The 25,873-nt window shown below is 42.1% G+C and overlaps 1 protein-coding gene across 7 annotated transcripts in view; it reads right to left on the bottom strand.

Annotated features, from left to right (window-relative positions):
- The window catches only part of CEMIP2 (cell migration inducing hyaluronidase 2), a 73,985-nt gene extending 50,510 nt beyond the window's left edge, over positions 1-23,475 (bottom strand). Inside the window, exons 1-4 of one of the 7 annotated variants that reach the window (XM_087444491.1) lie at positions 23,454-23,475; positions 6,586-6,928; positions 2,764-2,904; positions 1,397-1,958 (exon numbers count right to left, since the gene is read on the bottom strand). In XM_087444491.1, coding sequence (XP_087300617.1) covers positions 1,397-1,958; positions 2,764-2,904; positions 6,586-6,916 — 1,034 coding nt within the window. In that variant the 5' untranslated portion in view covers positions 6,917-6,928; positions 23,454-23,475. Of the gene's footprint in view, positions 1-1,396; positions 1,959-2,763; positions 2,905-6,585; positions 6,929-15,202; positions 16,025-21,052; positions 21,123-21,827; positions 22,032-22,058; positions 22,537-23,224; positions 23,247-23,453 lie in introns of those variants that run through there. The other 6 variants (XM_014795429.2, XM_087444493.1, XM_004440603.3 and 3 more) reach the window with 6 other exon arrangements.
- Between the last annotated feature and the right edge of the window lie 2,398 nt (positions 23,476-25,873).

Below are 25,873 nucleotides of genomic sequence, written 5' to 3'. Positions count from 1 at the left end.
CTGGGCTCTGGCAATGTTCTATTTCTTGACCTGGGTGGTAGCTACCCAAGTATCACGTTGTGATAATTCATTAAACTCTACATTCTTGTCTTTAGCACTTTTCTGTATGTGTATTACACTTAATAAAAAAAAACAAAAACCACCTCTGAGGTTTTGCACATGCTACTCCCTCTGTCTGGAAAGCCTTCTTTCTCTACTGCCTACACAGCACACTCCTAAACATCCTTCAGGCCTCTCTTTGGGAAGCCTCCACTGATCCCCCTGCTGATCTGGGGGCCCCTTCTATTTACACTCCCATTACAGCCTGTAGCTGCAGCAAACGTCTCATTGTATGGTCCTCATCTATTTAGGTCTCGGTGTATTCACGAGATTAAACGAGGGCTCTGAGATGGTGCCCTTTCATCTAAGCATCCATGGGTACCAAGCACGTAGCATCTCCTAAATATTCCCTGGGTGAATAAAAGCATTTTTAAAACATTACGGATCCTGTTTCTTCACTAATTTTTGTCTTCTTAACTTTCTCTAGAATTCCTACAGATAATATTCCATTCCAACAACCGACCAAAGGAAAAAATAATTAGATCATTCTACCATCAAAGGAAAAAATAATGAGATCATTTCAACATGTGAGTTTTGAAGTCCTCTCACTTTTCACTGCAGATAATTTCCCGACTTTACTAAGAACAGTAAGCAGAATTAAAACTTCTGTTTTTTCAATTAAGTGTTGAGCCAGCTCCTTCCTCAGACTCAGGGCTGCAATAGGAAATCATGGTTAACTAGAATATGGCACAAGAACCATAAATACAGAAATGAATGCTACTATCTGATTACCTAGCGCTCCAACTTGTTCCTCTCTCCATAGACGCGCCGCAATCAAACAAGCACATTCAGATTAGCCCGCAAAGGATTCCAAAAAAGAAAGAAAAAGAAAACTGTGCATGTTCCACTCCCTCAGGCTTTTAAGACAATTTTTACACCTTCGCTCTGAACTGGACCCTAAGCTTTCAACTCAATTAGCCTTAAGTTGCCTCAGTTAGCCTGAGTTTCCTATGATCTTCATTCAGAAGCTAATGAAAGAGGGAAGTGAATTGTCCTTAAACTGCCTGACTGCTTCTCAGTACCACATTTCTGTTCTTAACTTTTCACAAGCCGATGCTACAGTTCACAAAGTGCTTCCTAAACCAAAGCCAAGACAAGAGCTTCTGTAACCAGCGTCTTGTCCTCCAGTCCCATGTTTCAAAGCAAGAGGCAACCAGACCTCCCAATGGTGGTGGCTGTTCTGACACCTGAAGTCAGGCTGTGGTGTGTTGTGTTTCTTTCTCCACCCTCCCACTCCTCTCACACAGACACAGACCCCGATACATAGCTGGGAAGGAAAGTTAAAAAGTCCTCCCACCTGTAGCCCAGTCCTTGGATCAGCTTACTTCCCAACCGGTCCTGGATCATTTGTATGGTTCCTGGTAAGAGGCTTTTGGCAGCTGAATCTCCGACAGCTATAGCGACAATCCGTCCCGGATCCTGGACTCGCAGAAATTCCTGAAGTCGCCTACTCTCGTTGTGGTATTCGTGGGTATCAAATCTTGCACTTTCCAAAACTGTGGCCGTGTCTTGGTCAATGACCCTCACATTGAGGCCCCTGGAAAAGTCCTTTTCAAAGGCATAAGACCCAAAGGTCAAGCCTGAGGAATGCAGAGTTCTCGTCAACAACGTCCACGATGCCTTCTGTGCTCCGTGGATCTCCAGTGTGCCGCCAGCTTCCACACCAATAAATTTTTTGCCAAATGTTGGCGTACTTTCACCTTCATCTGACTTGCCATACAAGGCAATTGTCGCTTTGGATTTATAGCGGCATTTTTCTGCTCCAATGTGAAGCGCCCCACCATCCTTGATCAGGATGTAACGAGTCCTCAAAGTAATATTTCTGGATCCCTCTTTATCGTCCCCAAATACAAGCAGTCCTGCAGGGAACAACACTAGCGTAAGCCAACTTCTGCAACGCCTTTCTGAGATACAGAGAAATAGATTTCACCTTAAGAGGGAAAATAGACACTGCCACAATTAAGTTGGGAAAAAGAATTTACTAGGCATCTGCTTAGAAAATTAAATCTATTTTCAAAACATAGTAAAGGAAGAAATGAAGAGTTCACATCTCAACACACTAAAAATGCCCATGTGTATGAATTTCGATCTATTCACTTTAGAGGTAAGTCATTTCCAGAAAAATATTTAGGACCAGCCCGGTGGCATGGTGGTTGGGTTCATGTGCTCCACTTCGGCAGCCCAGGATTCGCGGGTTCGGATCCTGGGCACAGACCCATGCGCCACTCCTCAAGCCATGCTGTGGTGGTGTCCCACATACAAAATAGAAGAAGACTGGCACAGATGTTAGCTCAGGGCCAATCTTCCTCACCAAAAAAAATATATATATCTAAGAGCCTACAAATCTGAATCTCATTTTTACACGTTAACCCATGTTAATTCTCTCATTATGCTTCCACAGTTGTAACAAAGATTTAGCTAAGAGAGATCACCTTCTGGAACTGTTTCGTTTTCTATAAATCAAGAGTCTTGACTTGAGTAATTTGTAAGGCCCTTCTAGCTTTTGAATTCTACAGTTCTACCTTAGGAACTTCTCATGTTTCGGTGGCTGGCCTGACACCACATCCTAAAAGCTAAGGATAGTCTTCTACATAAAGAACATCAAATGTTCCTCCATTGTAAAGAGCAACCTTGCAGTTCCCACAGACAGGGACCATTACGTACCTCCATCCTGAATGACTACAGAATTTACTGTGGCATCTGAGGTCAGACGGAACATATCACCCTCCTTGATAACAACTTGCTTTGCAGAATCTTGTCCTGGATCCCAGTTCCTGAGACGGGGGTTTTGATCTGGGCAATTCTCTATAAAACAATGCAACATCGATATCCCATCAACCCAACAAAATGCAAGAATACCTTTATCCAAATCCAAGCAATCTGCATGTAATGGGCTGACATATTTTAATTTCCTGCCATTAAGATGGAAATCCCATCCCACCCCAGCCAGCAGAGATATGTCAAATTCTTGACTTCCTCAACACATAAAAACGGGTTCATCACAAAACTAAGTGGCTGTCAATCATCTAGTTTGGGTCAATCTCCACAAGGTAAAAATGGAGTTCCCTGAATCATCTCCTCTGGAAATAAATCAACAGTAAGAGGCAAAAGTGTGAATTGTCCTTGAACTCACACTAGAAAGCTGTTTTAGAAAAGAAAATATGTTCACAACAAACTGGTAAATAAAAAATGGAAATTGCTAAGCAATATATATATTAGGTCTGCCCAGGTTTCTCCCTTGCACAGTGAATCATAAAGCAGGCGGGAATAGCACTTCTTTCATTCCAAAGGCAGCATCTGACAAATATCACTATCTTCAGACATGAACAGTTTCCCAACGAAACTGTAAGAGGCAAAGAGCCAAAGATATGACTTCTCATTTTCAGAGACGAGGAAACTACAGATTAGAGAAGCCAAACCCAAGATTACTCAGCAAGTTGAGTGATATGTAAGTTCCCCTTTGAGAAATGAGGTTTACTTTACTTGCAGTGTTCCTTCACTGGAATTGCAATTTGCCTCCTGAAAAGGTGATGATGAAAACATAAAGTATGCCACATTGCCACAGCTATTTAACGCAGGAGACCTTTAGTTTTGGCTCTACTTTGGAAGAGGGGGAAAAAAACACATCAGTTTTGATCAACTAATGACCAAGTATTTACTGAGGATCAATTTGTCCACTCTGTACCAGATACTATAAAATGTATAAAGCATAAAACGAGCTCACAGCCCTCAGAGCTTATAATCTAGCTTGGGGGAAAAAGCCACCATATATGAAATTAACTGAATACTGAACAATGTGGTAGGTACTTTAGGTGCAAAAGAGCTCAGAGAAGGGAGGGGTGGGGCTGCAGTAACTGAGGCAGCTTCAAGGGAACAGGTGACACTAGACCTAGACACCCAGAGGATGCATCGTATTTAACTAAGAGGAGTATGAGGGGAAGATAAGAACACTAGTGATGCAAAGAATCCCTTGCTCTCCAAGTCCAGGTGGTCACTCAGCTAGAATAGCAAGGTGTAACCTAAATTTAAACTAAGCAAAGGTAGGAATAGGCAGGATATGCTTGGGAGTCATTAAGGTGGAAGGTACGTGTTTAGGAATAACATGAGTAAAGGCAGAGACACTGGGTGCAGCACAAAGACAGTATTCTATACAGAAAGAAAATTCTCATGCCTCATTTTGAATTTGCATAACATTCACGCAAACATCTTATTTCTAAGCACTCATGTTGCCCTAGGCTTATACTTTCTCTTTGAGGTGTGACAGTAACTACTACAGGTAAAACTAGTCTCGCTAGTTAAGTCCTTGGCTATTATCCATGGAATTGATTTTTCTCACAGCAGTTTCATAATCATTGATATTTAGTTTTTCTTTTAAATCAGTGATTATATTATACTAAGAATAATCCTTAAACTTTTCTTCCCATCGAAGAGATAAGAAATCTCTCGAATTTCTTCTAAATTAATACTGAGGATTTCTTGAACTTTTCTTCTACTTCCCTCTCTTCCCATAAAACATCTAGCTGGACTTCTCCATCATGTTGTATCACAAGCAAATGTATGCCCCATGTAACAAGCACTGTACTCAGCCATGGAACAGAAAATCCAGTCTTTTGAGATCTAGAGCCTACTAACAGTTATATAATCCCCCTCAATTGTTTATAATTATTCCCCAGGAGAACATGCTTCCTTAGAACCATCACCAAAAATTCCAGGCTGTTTCCTTCCAGTAAAGTACATTTAATGAGAAAATGTGTGGTCTACAGAAAGCACTGAAAAATAGCTCAGCCAGCCCCATGTTCCCAGCTACCCACTTGTTGAGCAGTGGGTGCATTATCGAAGTTACGTAACAGCAATAACCACAGTGAAGCTGACCCTGAAATATTTCAGCATACCAGATCTTTCCACTGATATTCTGCACTTATGCTGCCAAAATGTGAAACTAAAGAATGTTGATTCAAGGAACCACATCAGCAATTGAATGTCTTAGAAGGAATATGAAAACATCAAGTAAAGCCACAGATTTCAGCTCTGGTTTCCACTAATCTAGAATTCTTTTATTGCAGATTACTTGGAAAGAATGAATCAACAGCAGTGAACTTGGTTATTCTTCTGGAGAAAAGGGGAGAGAAAGTCAAAGCTATGTGCAATGGAAAGCAAAGTTAAAAGTTCATAATCTGGTCTATTGGCGTGGTCAACAAAGATGCTGATATGAACATCTCTCTTACTTCAGGTCTATTCTCTTAGAAATATTGACACTACCTCCTCCAGGACCTTAAAGTTTGTAAAACCCCTAAAGCACCCATGAAACCTAAATAAAATAATATTTGCAAGTCTTATAAATGGTACTTCTCAAATGTTATATCCATTTACGGAGGCATTTAATTCGACAAAAATCTGTTGTACACTGTAAAAAAATGCAGATAACCATGGTGCTCAATCCAGGTTGTTATGGTCTGCTTCTCCTTCCACAGCGCTGAGCCCTCTGATTTTCAGAAGGATGGATAGGATTCTGTTATGAGGCCATTCTTCGTTGGTATTATATTGAGGCTGACAACAAACTTCTTCAAAATCACTCAAGTATTGATATACTACCAACTTGAAAAGCAAAGGCCATTTAAGAAATTGAAACCTCCCTACATGATGTTTAACTATGAAGTAATGAGTGATTTGTAGACGAATACATCAGAACTTATACCCCCTAATGGATGTTTTCCTTTAAGAAAAAAATACATTGCTGGGGCTGGCCCGGTGGCGTAGCGGTTAAGTGCGCGCCCTCTGCTGCTGGCGCCCCGGGGTTCAGATCCCGGGCGCACACCAATTCACCGCTTGTCAGGCCATGCTGTAGCGGCGTCCCATATAAAGTAGAGGAAGATGGGCACAGATGTTAGCCCAGGGCCAGTCTTCCTCAGCAAGAAGAGGAGGATTGGTATAGATGTTAGCTCAGGGCTGATCTTCCTCACACACAAAAAAAAGAATATACATTGTTCCTCAAAAATATTTGAAGCTTCTCTTTTGGAACTGCCTCCCCAGCCAGTTTCAAACCCAGAACTCAAATCTTATTATTTTCACTTATTTTTTTAAAAATCAAATGTAGTTTATCACTACCTTAATGACCAAAAAAACTTCGGGCGGTCTGAAAATCATACCTCCCACAAGGGATGAAATGGTGCTATCACAAGAATTAAGGAAAGACTTTTAAAATTGGCATTTTGAAAAGAAATGCTCCAAGAATGTCTTGAGCACTGAGACAAAGTGGCAAAATGGAAAGCAAGAGCAATCTTTTAATGGTATCATTTCCAGTGGATTCCTTTAACAATTGTTCTCATTTGTAAGAAGTTAGACCTCACATTACCTAATGGTAGTATGAGTTAGCTAGACCCAACTTGAGATAAGAAAAGATTTTAAAAATGTTTATTCTACTCTTTCCTCCCCTCCTTTCTTCTCCTAGAATATGTTCTACGTGCACACACACACTTACGCACTTACCATCTGGAGCATATTTTGAGGATATTCCTAAAATGATTGCCAGTGCAACAAAAAATGAGAAGCTAGTAATAGCAAAGCAAATGAAAGTATTTTTGTGCCTCTTCTGCTTTCGGCTCTCTCTCTGGGCTTGCCGTTCTTCAGGTGAGAATGCAAAGGTGGCCCGGGGTTCTTGTCTGATGGAGGTCAATTTGGCTGAAGCTTGGCTCTTTGGAGGAGGAGGGGGACGCAGTGGGACAACCTTCCCCGGAACATAGCCAGACGAGCGATGGCTGTTTCCATTCTGAGGTTGCAGGAAAGCAGGGGAGTGTCCCCTGGAATTAGTGGCACGCATGATACACTGTCACTGCGAAAAGAAAAAAATTAAGGTCCAGAGATGTGACCTTATGGCTTTTTTCTACTATTTTTTTTATTGTGGTAAAATATACATAATATAAAACTTACCATCTTAACCATTTTTAAGCGCACAGTTCAGAGGCATTAAGTACATTCACAATGTTGCACAACTATCACCACCATCCATTTCCAGAACTTTTTCATCATCCCAAACAGAAACTCTGTGGTCATTAAGCAATAATTCCCCATTTCCCCCTGTTCCTGGTAACCACTGTAATGACTTTTTGAAAACACCAAGTCAGCTTACATCCCTGATATAGTAAACTCTGTCAACATCACCTTCACTACTCATCTCCTAATGCCACTGCTTCTCCACGCTGGCTGCACATTATAATCGCCTGCTAACCCTAATGCCCGGTGCCACACTGCAGAACAATTAAGTCAGACTCTCTGAGCCTGGGATCCAAGCACCTGTGTCTTTTAAATGCTCCCCAAGAGATTCTAGTGAGCACCTGGGTTGAGAGCCCCTGTTCTATAGCAACTGCTCTCAATTTTCAGTGTGTAGAAGAATCATCAGGGAAGCCTGTTAAAAATGTAGATTCCTGGGCTCCTCGCCCAGTGATTCTGGCTCAGTCTGTGCAAAGAGGGCCCTGGATTTTACATTTTTAAAACCCACCTTGGGGGCTGGCCCCATGGCTTTAGCAGTTAAGTGCTCACGCTCCGCTACTGGCGGCCCGGATTCGGATCCCGGGCGCGCACCGATGCACCGCTTGTCCGGCCATGCTGAGGCCGCGTCCCACATACAGCAACTAGAAGGATGTGCAACTATGACATACAACTATCTACTGGGGCTTTGGGGAGAAAAAGGAAAAAAAGGAGGAGGATTGGCAATAGATGTTAGCTCAGAGCCGGTCTTCCTCAGCAAAAAGAGAAGGATTGGCATGGACGTTACCTCAGGGCTGATCTTCCTCACAAAATAAATTTAAAAAATAAATAAATAAAACCCACCTTGGTGACACTGCAGCAGGTGGTGACACTTCGAGTATCATTATTCTAAGCTCTTCGAATTTAAGTTAAAGTCCATGTGTCATACGAGGACCACAAGGTGGCCCTAACAAGTTCCAACAGACAAGAATTCATGCTGAGTGTTTAATTTCCTCACTAGATTTATCTCGTGGTGAAGTAACTTAAATATATCTACCTGTGTTATCACTATAGACTGTGAATTCACTTAGTGAGAAAGCTTTAAGTCTAGATTATCTCTTTAAATCCACAAATTAAAAAAAATCCGTAGGCATTCAAATGTTATGTTTAAGATGATAAAAAAAAAATACAGCTAACACTCATAGAGCACTCACTGCCAGGCACTGTTCTAAACACCTTATGTGTATTAACTCATTTAATACATTTACTATAACAAATCTATAAGTAGACGCCATTATCCCCATTTTACACATGAGAAAAACTGAGGCCTAAAAAAGTTAATTAGCTAGTTAACAGGAGAACCAGGACACAAATCCAGGTATTCTGACTCTAGGTTTAGGCTCTTAATAGTTACACTACTGTGTCTTTCAAAACAACTGAGAGGCAATAATATCAAAGAATCTATTTTACAAGGGTGTAACTAGAATCGTGCTGAGTCTGAAAAGGCCCATTAACCTTCTCAGGAATTCTCCGTGCAGAAATTCACTAGACTATACATGATTCTTATCTAAGAGAAGTTGACACACCAAAAAAATGTCTTTTATGTTTTATATTCTTTATAGTAAGCACTTCTAAGATTTTGAATGAAAGAATAAGTTTTGAATGAAACCTTACTCTGTTACTTTCCAAGTCAAAGAGAGAGAGAGAGTGAGTTATGTCATATAATGTTCTGATTGCAACGACTGTGAATAAATCAGATGTGCTCAATGGTTTCAGAAACATGATGTTCAACTTCTCCCATTACTTCCCTTGCTTAGAAACTAGAGCATCTCAGAGTCACCTGACTTCATTCAGTACCCTTATAATTAATCCCCCTCATCTTCTGCCAAAACAATGAATAAGATCCTAGTCATAAGGGTATCTCCAAATTGCTCTAAATGGCAGCAAATCCATTAAACACAAAATGTGGTCATTAGATAAGCCACAAACGAGTGTTCCCAGGACCCAAACAACCTAGAAATTAATGGGGACAGAAAGGGAATCTAATCAGGAATTGAGGCTGATTTTACATGGGGCAAAGAACATTCTCAGAGTCAATGTGTCTGTAAAAACATTTGGTTTGTGGGGTTTAATTTCTGAACAAAAGTAATTATTTAGATGAAGCTTAAGCTTCATGACAAAAGGAAAACAACACAATTCAAGATACTATTGAAGAAACTGCTGCATGTACCAAGCAGCAGAACGAAATAATGGATACATCCTGCTGGAACAAATGAGTGGTACAACAAAGACCCCTTTATGATTGTCTATTAACAAAGAAAGGACTAAACTAGATATTCTTGAGTGCCAGGCTCACCAGGGTGGGGGGAATCATGACTATAATCTGCTCTGAAAAGGGAGTGGGAATCTTTTGTCTGAGGCTGCAATCATCTGATCCTTCATTGTTTCAGGGTGAGAAAGGTTGTTATTACTTAACAGGCTGGCGGACCCTTTTGTGGGAAATAATGTCTCTCTCGATGTACCCACAATAAAACAACAGGCAGTGAGAGGCCAAATGAAGTCACCATCCCACTGGGAATAACTGGTGTCTTCACGTTCACAAAATGCCATCTTAACATGAGAATTCAGATGGTGTCTGCCACAAACTAAAATGGTCAATAAGTCAAAAATAACCATGGCTGTGTTTTCCCCATAATTATTCTGCAAAACTATATATAGTTTTGTGTGTATATATATGTATATATGTATATATATACACTATTCATATATACAGGGGGCCGGCCCCGTGGCATAGTGGTTAAGTGCATGCGCTCCGCTGCTGGCGGCCCAGGTTCGGATCCCGAGCGCCCATGGATGCACAGCTTGTCAGGCCATGCTGTGGCGGCGTCCCATATAAAGTAGAGGAAGATGGGCAGAGATGTTAGCCCAGGGCCAGTCTTCCTCAGCGAAAAAAGAGGATTGGCATGGATGTTAGCTCAGGGCTGATGCTTCCTTACAAAAAAATATATATATATACAATTGTGTATATATATACACGTGTATATATACATATATATGTATATTCTGAACCCATTAGCTATATTTTACTGAAAAACATGTAAATGCATAAGCAGCAAATACAATCATTCTTTTCCTAAGAAGTAATTAATACATTGCTGCAACCATATCTCAGAATAAAATTATAATAAAAAAGTCATATTTTATACAGATTTCCCTCTGAATTTACTAAAATTTTCAAAGATATAAAATCCAAATACATTGCTTTAGGATTTCACTTTACATTTATGAGTTTACTTTAAGAGTAGTAGTATGAGTCAGTTACTTAAAAATATATTGATGGCTAGCTATAGATTTAAATTATTCATTGACAAAAAAATGACCTTTCCCTCATTCAATAAGCAGTTGTGATGTCTTGCAGTCATTAGAGGATTGCGGTAGGAATTATGGGGGACAGGCAGAAGATTTGCAGCATCTCTAAGAAATAGAATTCCTAAATTCAATTTTAAATCACTTGCTTGAAGGCAGACTGAAATTGACCAAGGAAATACTGTAAAAATGGTGGTCAGATTCCCAAGCTATCCCAACAATGGCTGGTTAATCCATAAGGTTGTTAGTACTTGTAGCATTAGTTTGAGTTTGGGGTCTTAAGAACAAAGGAGGGACTTAGAGGAAGGAGGATGAAGACTTTCCTCTGGTTCTCAAGGCTTCAAGGCGAAGATTAGCTGCCATTTAAAAGTTTTTACTACAAACCAACATTTTTACTTAATACACTGTTAATTTGTCTGTATTACATGTCATATTTTAAAAGGCTGTATTTCTGGTGGAAAGCACATACTATGCAGAACAAGCACATCAGTACTTCATGATATATTTTAAGGGCTCTTACAGCCTGTGCCCCTAAAGACAGATAATCTAAAATGAGGGACAGACCAAGTCATTCATACTGAACTTGGAAATGCACTCCACAATGTTTTTGAAGCATAATTTTTGATATTTAGATGGTCCTTGAGAGAATTATCTTGGGAGTTTTTATTTACTGGATGATATAATGTGGTAGCCCAAAAGGCTGGTAATTTAAAAAATTATGCATTTAAAAATTTGCACAGGGAAGCCAGCCCAGTGGCATAGCGGTTAAGTTCCCACTCTCCGCTTTGGCGGCCCAGGGTTCACAGGTTCAGATCCCAGGAGCAGACCGACGCACCACTTGTCAAGCCATCCTGTGGTGGCGTCCCATATAAAGTAGAGGAAGACGGGCACAGATGTTAGCCCAGGGCCAATCTTCCTCAGCAAAAAGAGGAGGATTGGTATTGGACGTTAGCTCAGGGCTGATCTTTCTCACCAAAAAAAAAAAAAAAATTGCACAGGGAATTTAGGCAAACATTTAAAATAGAAAATGAAAGAAATCACTAAGAATATGAAACCAGCACATCAACTTAAAAGATACAAATGCAAATGCTTAAAAAAAAGGGAATCATTCAAAACCTAGTACTTTTGTCTAATTCCCAGCTGCCTTCACCAAAAACAAAAAAACCACCTTAAAAACTTGCTGTCACTTTAAATAAAATTCTTCTCTTGGATAAAAACGTTGTATAACCTCAAACAGTAGCTCAAAGTAGGAGGGGCTAGTGCCATTGGTAAGAGCATTCAATTATTTGGTAATAAATTACAATAGTAATCATAGAAAGTAATTTATTTTGAAATTTCAATAACATCGAAGGAGATCATGGTGGTTCAATTTTTTTGATCTACAAAAAGGGACACGATTTTAAGAAAATTGAGATATTGTCATTTCAAGTTTCAAACACTATGCTATCTCATCCATGAGGCCTTCCCAGGATGCCACAAGTTCTCTGCCTGTTCTTCCCTGTACTGTTTAAAACTCTTAACGGATGGTCTTGCTTTCTGCCTTATGTTTCAGTCAATGCATGTAGTTGTCCATCTACTGCAGTTGACTATAAGCCTCTTGAGAGCAGGGATGACGTCTTACTCATCTTGGTATTCTCACAGGACCATACACACAGTAGGTACTCATAATGCTTGTTGAACTTAGATCACAGTATTCCTCTGTATATCACATGCACACACAGATTGGAATTTCCCATTAATCCCTCTTCAACATCCTTGAGGCTCCGGGAAATTTGTCTAATCTCTCTATATCAGCTGCCCTGATTTGGGAAAAACTAAGAACTTTTACTATTTAAAGCAAAAAAGTCAACGCATTAGTTTTTACAAAATGCAATCCTAGTATGCAATCTAGTGGGTGACTAAAAGGTATTATTAATACTGCAAATAGGCATTCTAAAGATAAAGAGCAGCAAACTTCTCGACAAGCTCAACCTTGTATAATATTTTGTAACAGTTTTAACACACTCTGAAATGCAGTAGGCATACAGGAAAAAGAAAAATGTTCCACTCCACTCTATACTGTTATGCTGACAGCCAATAAATGCTGTGATCAAAGGGAAAGTAATTCAAAACTAATAAGAGCTCTTTAAAAGGGCTGAGTGTTCATGTTCTTTCTACTGCTGAGATGCTAATATGGAAGACAAATGCCTCCCACACGTGCACAGTGGTGGAGGACACTTTCCCTGTAAATCATATGCTCAGTCCTCAAAATCGTCCAGCCCCTCCAACTCACTGCAGAACGGGTCCCACGGCTGGCCATGCATATTGGCCCCATCATATTGAACACCTAATGAAAATGCAATACTTTTGATTCATGTAAGCTCTTTTAATTCCTGCCTACACTTGTTATGAGAACTTATTTTTGAATGGAAAATTCAGCTTGTAGGAACAGTCAAGAAGCTGGCATGATCTCATCAAGTTTCTACTGATCAAGGACATAATTCTTGAAACAGTATCCAACTTAAAGGTCAATTCTACAAGTTACAGTCTTTGCTTTCCAAGAGTTTCAGTACAACTGGCCAAAATCTGGCTGAGGAAACTTTTCCTTTTGTTAAGATCTTCGTAGGTTTTTATGACACATTGACTGGTATGCTCAGTCACAGCAAAAAGTAAAACACGCCAGGAAAGAGAAGTGTTCATGAATTATTATGAAAACAAATCATAGATGTTTATAATTGTTAGTAATTATGACCTAATAAAATTTTTAACCATCTCCTAATGGTCTTGAACTTTCGGTTAATGGTTCCAACTTCTATCATCCTATTTTTAGGAGAAAGACAACAGAGTAACATTAAGGTGATTTTCAGGTTTGGGGTTTTTTTTCAGGGGAGGGGTGGTAGGGTATTTCATTTAGTTTTGTTTTAGATTCAGGTTATGCCTATAGCTGATAAACAGTGAGCTCACTACCTCAATCATACAAAGCTGTTCAGTAAGAAATAAACTTATTAGCAAAGTTGACTTTTAGGCCCTTTAATTTCACAATTGGTCAAACAAATATTTAAGTGTGATCAATATTCCCATGAAGATTGTATATTTAAATACGTATTATAAAGAGTTTCAAAAACAGAGGTTGAAACTTAGTTTCTACGGGGAAAATCTTTTTACATATAGTTTAGAGGAACATATTTTATTACATATTCTATTCCCACAGCATACAGGATAAAATATATTTTTCTACAACCACGACTGCAAAGGAATTCAGCATAATCGCTAATTCTCTCTACATATGGCTATTTGGGAGAAAACAGACAGGTGGTGGGAAAAAATTAAGTTCCCTTTCATTCAGAGATCTGCTTGGTTTTGTGGAAGCATACTCCCAAGGAATCGAATACCCTGAAACCTCCCAACAGGACAGAGCCTTCATACTGTTGCATAAGACACGTTCTCCATTATTACCTTTCACTTCTTCTTTTCCTCCCACTCTCAAAATCAAGATGAGTCACCAGCACCTGCAATTGTCTGGCACGTTCCCAAGAAATAAGACACTTTGCACAGTTAGTTTACTTACATTGATCCTTGGTTCACTCTTACTAAGCTGAGCATACCCAGGCCAATGTTTAGAGGTAGAAGGGAATGCACGAACCCTTAATTATAAACCTTTCCCTATGAAGTGAAAGGATAAGGGACTGAGAAACTTCAAATCTATTCTCCTACCTTTTTTATCCACTTGGTCAATTTAGACACACATGATAAATGATATTCCCAAAAGTCAAGCTACTATTATACATAAACACCACATATATCAGACTTCTAGTTTGGTACCATGTATTGTTCACATTATCTCCTCCTCAAAAGGATATAACTCTCCCAATATATATTAACGCTATTAAAATTATAGCGTATAGAGAAATTATAAAGGACATTTCAAATATATAATCCAAAAAAACTAAATTTACTAAAAATTATTTTTTTTGCCACTAAGCATTTAAATTGGAGTATTATTTAAAGTTAGAAGATAGTTTTTTTCCTCCTTAGAAATTCACTTTTCAGTTAAGTTACATCCTCTTTGCTAGAAAACTACAGTCAGAAAATAGTACATCCCTGGAAAACAAAAATTAACTGAAAATACTAAGAGTTCGCTTACGTTGAAAACAATGAAACAATAAAAGCTTATGGGTCTGTGTTTAAGGAATTCAGATTAGCAAATTAGCTACAATTTCATTAAAGTGGCTATATCCTCCACAAATACTGAATCTCCTGTTAAAATATGGGTCCCTCAAAACAAAGAGTCTATTTATAATATCTAATGTCCAAAGAAAATCAAGTTAACACTTTCCCATTTTAAAGTTAAATAAGTGACTTTTAAGAAACATTTTTAATTCACTCTTATATTCCTCTCACTTATGCAAGATACAGGAGGCAGGTGTCTGATTTTTCTGCCACCAGATACACTCATTAATCCTGTCTTTTTCAAATCTGTTAAGCAGGTCCATGGAAAGCTGTGCTTGACCCTCAAGCCAAGATGGCTGATATGACAAAAAGGCTGGAGGACATTATCATAGGCAACAAAGGAGATGCAAAAGGGGAAAAACATACAGATTTACAGACCAACAGGGGAGAAAGGGACAATGAAGAATATCTAACACTCTTTGCCCAATCCAAAGCAAAATAAGAAAAGAGCAAAGTACACAGGTCTCTGGATGGAAGCAAAGACCTAAAGGATACTCAAAACTGGAGGAAGATTGCTCTTCAACTTGGAAAATTGGAGAAAGAAGGAGAGGGTCATTTTACCTACCAGTCTTCTGCTCTTCACTTCTGTTTCCTGGTTTCCGATTATTATTCCTCAGATTCTTTTTTCTCCTCAATTCTTTCTACTGAAAAGCTGTTCTCTTTTCTCCCCTCCCTCTCAATGCTCCTTAGCCATCCCCCTTCGCCCTTGCTCCCCAGCGGCTGGGAGGACACAGCAGAGAGGCTCCCGACCCGCTGACAGTGACGGATGGCTGTGCAGAGGCTTACAATGGCAGGCGCAGGCATGTCATCAGCCTTGCAGCTGGCCTTCGAAAGAAAGAACCAAAACCAAAGGCTGACCTGAGGGAGGCTGATTTAATTAAGCCTCCAGCAAAGGGCAGAGCTGCCCGCGGGCTACATTCTCTGCCGAGTGGCAGGGATGAAGCTTTAAAACACTTCTCAAGAAGAGAGATCCAAGAAAGTTATGTTGAAAGGTGGGAAAAAGCAAAGTCAACAGAGACGTGTTTGATAAATAGGCACAGGCGTACCAAAAGTTCCTGATCTAGTGATATACAGATATCAAAACGCAACGACAGTAGGAAATATTTAACGACTACATTTTGACATGCCTGTCAAGCTAAGAAATATTCCAGATGAATAATGAGATGCCCAGAGTGGAATGATCCAGGGCTACTCAAGCCAGCATCAAAGCAAAGTTTCTATTAATGGCCGGGCTAGGACCAGAATCCAAATGTACTATTTCTTTTACCTACAATACATAAGCTATTTTTAATACAACTACAACCACTGAAAGAAAAGCCTTGCCAAACAGGGAACACGCTCAGGTTTGAGCATCCTTTATGAGATGAGGACCCTGCTAGATGATGGGGACCCAGTGGTGCAAAAAAATATACACCATCTCTAGTTTCAAAGAGCTCAAAGCCCAGCGTTGAGGGGGTTGGGAGACGACACAAGTCAACAAGTAATCAGCATGCACACTGGGGCAAAGACACTGTGCTGGGGGGTCTGAAGAGCTGATCGCCTGAGTTTATTAAATCCCTGTGAATGGAACAGAGTTTAAATTTTTAAGGGCTCTGGCAAACTTACTCACCCAAATGTATACCATCAGACTACTACTGCTAGCTTCCTTTGTGTGTATGAACTGAAATCTAGCACTGAACTCTGCCACTAAAATGGCAACCCACTGTCCAACAATGACCAATATGGGGGGAAAACAACAAACTCATGCAATCTTCATATCCTCTGGAAGGCTGTCACAGGGAGGGTGTCAACTGCAGGTGAGTTTCTGGCCAAAATACAAATCAGTCACAGACCCTGTCCTCCCAGGGCACGAGAAACCTAGCCTACCAAAGGGACCATATTACAGTGCCTCAAGTCTCCATGATGTTCATCAAAACTCCAGCGTGTCAGAGAGTCAAGAGGCAGGACCCCCAGTGAATGAGCAATTACTCAGCACTAGAGCGGCGGCTGGACTTTGCACAGCGGAACAGGGACAGAATATGGCCAGCAGCAGCAGGACAGGCAACGGGCTGCGTGAGGAGCTCAAGTGCCACAAGCCCAAACAGGGAGCAGGAAGACATACTTTAAGGTTAAAGCTGAGCTCTGACGACATGGTAACCAGGCAGCTGGGGAAAGTCATCAATGAGCTGACCAGACAGTGTGAACGGTAGCCGTCTGGTAAAGACAGGCGGTGTCTAAATCCGCACAGGCACTTGGGAAAGCAATTCACATTAATCAAAAGATATCATTAACCATGCTGAAAAGATGACTCATCTCTCATTTGGCCTTCTCACCTATACCTCCATACACAGCCTACTTTCTATCAAACTGCTAGCTCCCCAACACGACTAGCACCTTGTTTCTGTCTGAGTGTAACACAGGATGGCTAGGGGATGGCTATCACCAACCACCTATTGAACCATTAAAGCCACATCTTTTTCATTAATGAAGTATAATATTTTTAAAATCCTCACATAAAGTTGATTTTATAGTGGCAGCACTGGTGGTATTAAACAATGTTTGTACTTTAACAATGTTATATGTCAATTATATCTCAATAAAACTGGAAGAAAATTATAAGCCAAAAACAGAAAAAGAAACAATGTTATGTATGTGGGTTTTTTTTTTTTTACCATAATTAAAAAAAAAAATGACTCATTTTTCTCATTCCTTCTGAAACCGGAATCAGGCATTTGTCCTTGTGTTCAACTTAATCTTTCCAATGCCTAAAATGTAATAATTAATTTTCCAATCTCGTTGTATGTAAAAAGCTATTCATTCTTCAGGGAGGTGAGTCACCACCAGTGGAGGCCAGTATGACAACAGAAGGCTTGCAGTCTCCAAGCACAAGCCAATAATTGGGCAAGAGCCCACAAATCAGTAACAATTTCACTCTTTGGAGAGAGTCAGACATCAGACATGACAGGGCCATCTAGTTTGTGGTAGATAGTCATATGTTTTAAGATACATCAAACTCAGAGTCAATGATGACAGTTCTTTTCTCAGTGGCTCAATTCGGATTGTCTTAAATTTCAACCCTTTCAGGCAACAACAATGTTCCAATCACAGTTCTATGCAGTGTTACAGCCATTTTCTTAATATAGTAAAGCTAAGATTGCCACCAGCTCTCCTAGACAAACTTTTGATACTACAAAATCTTATCAAATGTTGCCAAATTTTTACTTATTGTCCAAAGATGGAACCCTGATAAAATTAATGTAAAAGGTTTATCACTTGCTACCTTGTAATGAAAATAAATGTCCTGTTAGAAATCTGGTTACGAGGTTAGTCTAATAATAACAATTTCAAAGCAGAATTGCCTGCTAGATCAAAGGACTGACTCGTTGGGAGATAACAATTCTGTATTTTAAGCTTCCCAGTCTGTTTCACTTTAAAGAGACATTTTAATAAAGACTCTAAGTCTCATTCATGTTTGTATTGCTCACAGCACCCCGCATGCTGCCTTGCCTATCTTGGGAATGCAATAAAATATTTGCTGAACCCAGTTCCTGACAACCAACATTAAAGCCTTCCCAAAGCGAGTGCAGGGGAAACAAAGAACCCACAAACGTATTTCTAATATGATTCACAACACAAATCTGAATAACGTTTCCAGGAACTTACTCCCTTTAAAAAATGTGTACTTCTACAATATTTTAAATTGGGTGCTACTTATATAGAAAATGCAACTAAAGCTAACGTTATTTTTACACTTAGTTCCTCATTTGACAGAAATTTATCACAAGTAACATCACCCCACTATGTGCGCCCTATCACACGTCAACTCTCCCAGACGAAAAAGAAGGTATAGCGTCGTTAAACTTGGGTGCAATGGGTTTCTAAGCCCAAATGCAAATTATTTCACCATTAAAACATTAAAATAACTAAATTGCTAACAAAACCAAACAGGAACAAATGAGAGAATATTGGAGGAAAAAAAGTGCTGCCTGAAAATAGGGACAGAGGGACTCTCGTCCTTGCTTAGCCATTAATTTACTATACGACCTTATCTAATTAGTTAGCCTCTCTGGGTCTCAACTTCCACGTTTTAGTATTATTTTTAAGGCCCTTTCAAACTACATGCTAAGATTCAGCATGTGTAGCACTGTCCTGAAAACTGATTTACATTCATACTGCCCTCCCCCCCAAAAAAGTCACATTTTACATCGCAGCTTTAAATATCTGAGTATGGATTTCTATCAAAGGCAATTTATTAAAATGTCAGATGAGCTTAAGTCCACTTCTAGTGGAGAATTAAGGCAAGTCTATTAAAGCAAGTATTGCTTACAGATTCAAGTTTCACCTAGACAGCAGCTGCTGCTTCTGAGAGAACAGCCTGTCTTTAACAGGGTAATTGAAAATTACACCTCTTTACAAATGGAGAAAATTAGTAAGGGTGAATTTCATGGTCTCAAAAACTCAGATGCACAGCTTTTCTTTTCCATTCTTTTTCCTTTTCTATATTCCTCTTGTTAGGATAGAGGAAAGCACAAGGGCTAGCTTGACTTGAGAGGCAGAGAAAAGAGTGCGGAAGTTACAGCACAGACCCAGACAAGCCGCCCTCAATTGATGTCCTGAACCAGACAGCCCATCCCGCTAATTAGTGCTCACAACCCGAACGAAGCGAAAAGATTTCCTGTGGCTGGGATGGGAAGATGCCTGAACAAGTGTGGAATGCCATATGACAATAGCTAACCTAAAGTCTGCAGACTTGCACTCAAGATGGCATTCAGAACATTCTGAAAAGGGCCAATAAGATAAAAATCTGTGACCGAGACCAGGTGGACAAAGTTATGATCCGTATCTATTCATAGCTTTAAAAGGAACGTATTTTGAAAGTACCATTTGATAACAAACGGCACTAGCTTGTATGGTACTTTATCATATACATAGCAAGTTAAATCAAAGTTAATCCTCAAAGAATTCCATCAAGTATTTTTTAACTCATTTCACAGATGAAGAAACAACATATGAAGAATTAGGGGATTTGCCCAATAGCAAATGGTTAGCAACTGTGAGGGCCTTGTTTTAAACTCAACCTGACTTCAAGTCCTCCAATCTTTATATTTCAAAATGGTACCTCTGACACCAGTTTTCAGTCCCTACTATTTCGTTTGATTTAGTCAATTTTGTTTTTCACAAAATTGCTTCCCCCCACAACCCAAATCTGCTCCTCCTCTGGGTTCTTAAAGCTTTCTATGCAGAATTCTCCAAACACTTACACACTTACTAGGCCTTCTAATTGTTCATTTCCTTTTCTCCCTGGCTAGACTCATTTCTTCAACAGCAAAGATAGTCTTATCTTGCTTTATAGATGAAAGCCAACATGCAGATTAATCTTCATTCCCTGTGACCTCCCAAGCTTCAACCACTCCACCCAACTCTCTCTCCCATCCAACTAGAACACTCCACAAAGCTAGCAGGCATTCGGATTGCTTCCAGAGGGCCTGACACACAATAAGTGATTAATAATTGTTAGCTGAATGGATGGTGGGTGAGTGGACGATGCAATACTCATAAATATTTTACAGCACTTTACAAGGTCCACATTTACATATGGCATTCCATGTGAGTCTAAAACTGTGAATTTGATAGTGTTCATCTAAATTTTCTTTCTGAAGTGTGGTTCATCATCCTTAAGTCCAGAAACTTGCCCAGAGGTGCAGAGCTAGTAAGTCGTAACCTTTCAACTTCAGAAATGGCCCACAAGACTACCTTACTCTCTTTGTCTTCATTTCCAAGATAGCTGTTTTAGAACAGGCTTGAATTTGAATCGGTCTATTAGACCGTGGACGAGGCGTTGTCCCATTCTGTTTTCCTGTTGTGAAATCTGAGACTTCTGAAAATTTGTGGGTTACAGGTTAGATCAAGAAAGGAGACCTTACTCAAACAAGGAGCCATGACAAAGGAACTCTAAACAAGCAGCGTGTAAGAATTTACTGATTCCACTTCCCTGTCCACACACACCATGACCAGTCCTCGGCTGGCTTGCTTGCTCATTCAGACCGTTAAAGTAGAACAGGTGATGACACAGACTTCACTTCTAACCTTAATTTTCTAAGCCTGTAAACACAGATTCATTAGCTAAAACGGCACCAGGCGGACTGAACTGAAAGCCAGAAGACAGACCTCCAGTCCCACTCACACACACTGACTCTGTAGTGCAGGTCCAGCGAGCGCTGAGGGGAGTGATTTCAATGTAAATGATAAAATGCGGTAAGGTGCTACCCAATGTTTACTAAGCAGAGGAAGTGCCTACTGCACTTTCTTCTGCTTTGCCCAGAAATGCAAACTCAAAAGAGCCCTTTGCATAGCTAACCAAAGGCACAGGGGCCTCCCTCACATCAGGTGAAACCTCTCTCCATCCCCCTTCCTCTAAATTCTTCTCACTTCGTACCTTCTTCTCACGGAGACATCTGCACACCCTCCACACGTGCAATTATGCAAGATCGCATCACACTGTCACACTGAAACAAGGAGAGTGAACACAAGCCAATGAGAGGCTCCTGTGCGGAAGGAAAGTTCTCAAAATTATTAAGCACTCTCTCCTTAACCCCTACTGCTGATGAAAGCAGACATATATCAAAGCCTGTTTTCCCAACCTTATGTGAAGAATTTGAGTAGTTTCCGCTCCATGGCGCGGTCTGGTGACATGTCACATCAACCCTCAGCAGAGAGCATCCAGGGACGTCAGGACCTTGGTTTTATCGCAAGGGATGTAGCAACTAGCATTAACTGCAGCACTTCGCCAAGACCTCCCAACTCTGCACAGGAAAGCTGGGAGTGGGGTCCAGTGCTAATGCTTTCCCCAGCTTTCAACAAAGCTGCACGCGATGTTAAAGCCTCGCCTTTCCTTAACAGAAAGCCGGGTTGGGGGGGCGAAGGGCCCCCCAACCCAGGGGAATAGTAAAGAGACAAAGATCACCCAGAACGCGTATGCGCGCGCGCAGTGAAGTCCAGACTCTGCAATGCACATTCCATCAACCTTTCACTGTAGTCGGCTTCCTGTGGGGTTTATTCCCCCACCCCAGCCCTCTCCAGAAAGTTTAAGGCTGTTCACACCGACTTTCAAAGGTCCATTGTTTCCTTGCCCGTAAACGTAATGAAAAGAGAGAGGGAGAGAGAAATCAAGACGTGGTTCCCAAAGACCCTTTCTTACGGAGAGGACTTACTCCGGGGGAGTCTCGTTACTCCTAATCCAGAGAGAGAAAGGCGGCGCGCGGGGGGAGGGCAGAGGGTGCTGCGGGGGGCGGGAGGATGTTTTCCGTTTCGGCAGAAATGCCCAAATGCCAGGCCACCAGGAGCCGGGTAAGTGCGGGGGGACCGCTGTCCGCGTCCTCGCAGTGGCCCCGAACGGGCAACGAGAGGCAGGGCGGAAGGCGGGTGGCCCCGTCGCTTCTTACCTTCCCCTCCCCCGCTTAGCGTCGGCTAATTCAGGTGCCTACACAGCGGTCCAAAGAGACGGAGCCGAGCTCCTGGCGTCCCCGGGTCCGGATCGTCCCTCCATGGCCCAGGAGCCCCTCGAGCCCCGGCGCCCGCCGCCGCCGCCGCTGCTGCTTTTACGCAAGTGGCAGCCGCAGCCTCTGCCTGGAGGTGAAACACTCTCCTCCCGGGAGTGACGCGCACTTCCCTCCGCCTCCGCCTCCGCCTCCGCCTCCTCCAGCCCCGAGCCTCGGGAACAGGGGCCTCGGCTCGCTCTCTCCCGGAGCAGACGCTCGGCTTTCTCCGCTCCTTCCCCTCCAGAAGGAAGAGGAGGAGGAAAAGGTGGAGGAGGGCGCGGGCCGGAGCGTCCCCGCGACAATGGAGAGGAGGCGGCAGAGCGGGGTCCCGGGAGTCGCGCTTGTCCCTGGTCGGCGGGCGCCGCGGCTCGCTAGCGTCGCGCTCAGCCTCCGCCGGCCAGACAAGCTGCCCGGCTCTGCTGGGCCGAGGGCTGCGGATTGGGCGGGCGGGCGAGACGAAGGAGGCGGAGGGAGAGGAGGAGCCTGCGGCCGGCGGAGGCGGCGGCCGCGCAGGGCTCCTCCCGCCGCCCCGCTGCGCGCGAGCTGCGGCCGCCGGCACTCAGCGCCTCTCGCTGCGGCGCCCGGGAACAGCGCCCGAGCGCACCGCGGCTGGGGCAGGGCCCCCCACCAGCGCCCCCAGCTGCGGCTGCCAAGTGCTACCCGTGCGCGCCGCGCGCATCCGGCCTAGATGCACCCTGAGGCTGCGCCCCACCGTCACCTCCGGGCTGAACCTGAGCCTGTGCCCCCATCACCTCCGGGCTGAACCTGAGCCTGCGCCCCATCACCTCCGGGCTGAATCTGAGCCTGCGCCCCACCACCACCCCCTGGCCAAGCCTGACTGTACCCCAACCCCCCGCAGCTGAGCCTGACTCTGCGCCCACACTACCTCCGGCTGAGCTGGACTCTGGTGTCCTCAACACCCCCAGCAGAATTTGACACTGCGGCCCCTTCACCCCACGGCTGAGCTGGACACTGGACCTTCATCGCTCCCGGCTGAGCCTGACTCTGCGCCCCACCATCCCCAAAGGGACTTCCACAACTCCCGACTGCCGCACCACGGCCGCCCCCACCTGGCCAACCACGGGCGCTGGGTTCTTCGCCCTTTCCGAAGAACCACCCTGCTTTCGGACTCAGGACAGCTCCTCTGGCAGCTCTGAGCGGCCCCAACACTCCGCTCTCATGCCAGAATAAATATACCCACGGCTCCCCACGCCCCCTGCCCACGCCACTCTGGAGTGGCTGCCGCTTGCAGGAGTGGCGCTCAAAGCCACTCCCCCGCCCACCCCAAAGCCGAAGTACCTCTCTATGGCTGTCCGCAACTGGGCTGGAGTAGCCCGGTCGCCGCCCCCTCGCTGGAACTGCTCTCACCCTGGAAAAGTTTTGGCTCCGGCTGAGGGCGCGACCCGCGCTTGATCAGTCAGACCCAAGAGGTCCCGAGCTAGTGACAGCAGCAGGACTGCCAAATCCTGGTCGTCATCATCCTCTATTTAATTCGGAGTTGGAAGTTTTCCCGCTAGGGAACTCTTTCAGTGAATACTGTACAGATAGGATTGTTCAGTTTTCAGGGTTGCTTTTTTTTCCCCACCCTTTTAATAAAAACTCAGTCCTGTAACCATGACACACCCAGCAGGCGAGAAGGGGAATTCCCTGTTTCGAGGGTTTTGGTTCAGGGCTTTGTAAAATTTAATGTTTCCAAGTCTTGGTGATGATAAGAATCCCCTGGGGCACTTTGAAAAAACTTGGATTGCCAGACCTCGCACAACCCACAGAGTTAGAGGTGCCAGGAATATATAAGTTTGCGAAACAGGGCGAGAGTGCATCCTCGAATTAATTAAAACCTTGAAAAGATGCCTCCAAAATAGAAACACGGTCTAAGTGCTGAGAACTTAAAAAACCTTACACAGCTTTGGGAGCCACCATCCCTCTGGGAGAGGGAGGAAGGTTCTTAAAATAAGGCAGATGGTGTTTTTTTAAAAAAATTATTTTATTGGGTCATATTGGCTTACAACATTGTGTAAATTTCAGATGTACATCACTATAGTTCAGTTTCTGTATGAACTGCATCATGTTCATGCACCACCACCAGTCTGGTTTTTATCTCTCAGGGTACGTCCGTCCCCCTTTACCCCTTTCTCCCTCCCCCCACCCCCTCTCCTCTGGTAACCACTAATCTATTCTCCTTATCTGTGTGCTTGTTTCTTTTCCACATATAAGTGAAATCATATGGTATTTGTCTTTGACTTACTTCCCTCAGCATAATATCCTCAAGGTCCATCCATGTTGTCACAAATGGCAGAATTTTATCTTTTTTATGGCTGAGTAGTATTCCATTGTGTGTGTGTGTGTGTGTGTGTGTGTGTGTGTGTGTGTGTATATACACCACGTCTTCTTACATCTTGGCTATTGTGAATATGCTGCAAAGACCATAGGAGTGCATATATCTTTTTGAATTATTGATTTCATGTTCTTTGGGTAAATACCCAGTAGTGGAAGAGCTGGATCATATGGAATTTCTATTATTAATTTTCTGAGAAATCTACATACTGTTTTACATGGTGGCTGCACCAGTTTGCATTCCCACCGGCAGTGTATGAGTGTTCCCTTTTTTCCACAACCTCTCCAACACTTATTTCTTGTCTTGTTAATAATAGCCATTCTGACAAGTGCAAGGTAATATCTCATTGTAGTTTTGATTTCCATTTCCCTAATAATTAGTGATGTTGAACATCTTTTCATGAGCCTGTTGGCCATCTGTGTATCTTCTTTGGGTTCATTTCCTCTGCCCATTTTTTGATCGGGTTGTTTGTTTTTTTGTTGTTGAGTTGTATGAATTCTTTATATATTTTGGAGATTAACCCCTTCTCGGATATGTGATTTGCAAATATTTTCTCCCAGTTGGTGGATTGTCTTTTCATTTTGTTCATGGTTTCCTTTACTGTGCAGAAGATTTTTAGTTTGATGTAGTCCCATTTGTTTATTTTTTCTTTTGTTTCCCTTACCTGAGTAGACATGGTATTCAAAAAGATGCTGCTAAGACTGATATCAAAGAATGTACTGCCCATGTTTTCTTCTAGCAATATTATGGTTTCAGGTCTTACATTCAAGTCTTTAATCATTTTGTCTTAATTTTTGTGTATGGTGTAAGATAATGGTCTACTTTCATTCTTTTACACATGGCTGTCCAGTTTCCCCAACACCACTTATTGAAGGGACTTTCTTTTCTCCACTGTATGTTCCTGGCTCCTTTGTTGAAGATTAGCTGTCCGTAGATGTGTGCTTTTATTTCTGGGCTTTCAATTCTGTTTCAATGATCTGTGTGTCTGTTTTTGTGCCAGTACCAGGCTGTTTTGATTACTATAGCTTTGCAGTATATTTTGAAATCAGGGAGTGTGATACCTCCAGCTTTGTTCTTTTTTCTCAGGATTGCTTTGGTTATTTGGAGTCTTTTGTTGTTCCATATAAATTTTAGGATTCTTTGTTCTATTTCTGTGAAGAATGTCATTGGGATTCTGATTGGGATTGCATCGAATCTGTAGATTGCTTTAGGTAATATGGACATTTTAACTATGTTTATTCTTCCAATCCATGAGCATGGAATATCTTTCCATTTCTTTATGTTCTTTTCAATCTCTTTCAATAATGTCTTGTAGTTTTCAGTGTATAGGTCTTTCACCTCCTTGGTTAAATTCATTCCTCAGTATTTTATTCTTTTTATCGTG

The sequence above is a fragment of the Ceratotherium simum genome, chromosome 20, assembly GCF_057802395.1.
Source record: "Ceratotherium simum simum isolate JZ-2026a chromosome 20, ASM5780239v1, whole genome shotgun sequence".
NCBI classification, from domain to species: Eukaryota; Metazoa; Chordata; class Mammalia; order Perissodactyla; family Rhinocerotidae; genus Ceratotherium; species Ceratotherium simum.
The sequence above is the reverse complement of the archived record's forward strand: the minus strand, read 5'-3'. Positions and strand labels throughout refer to the sequence as shown.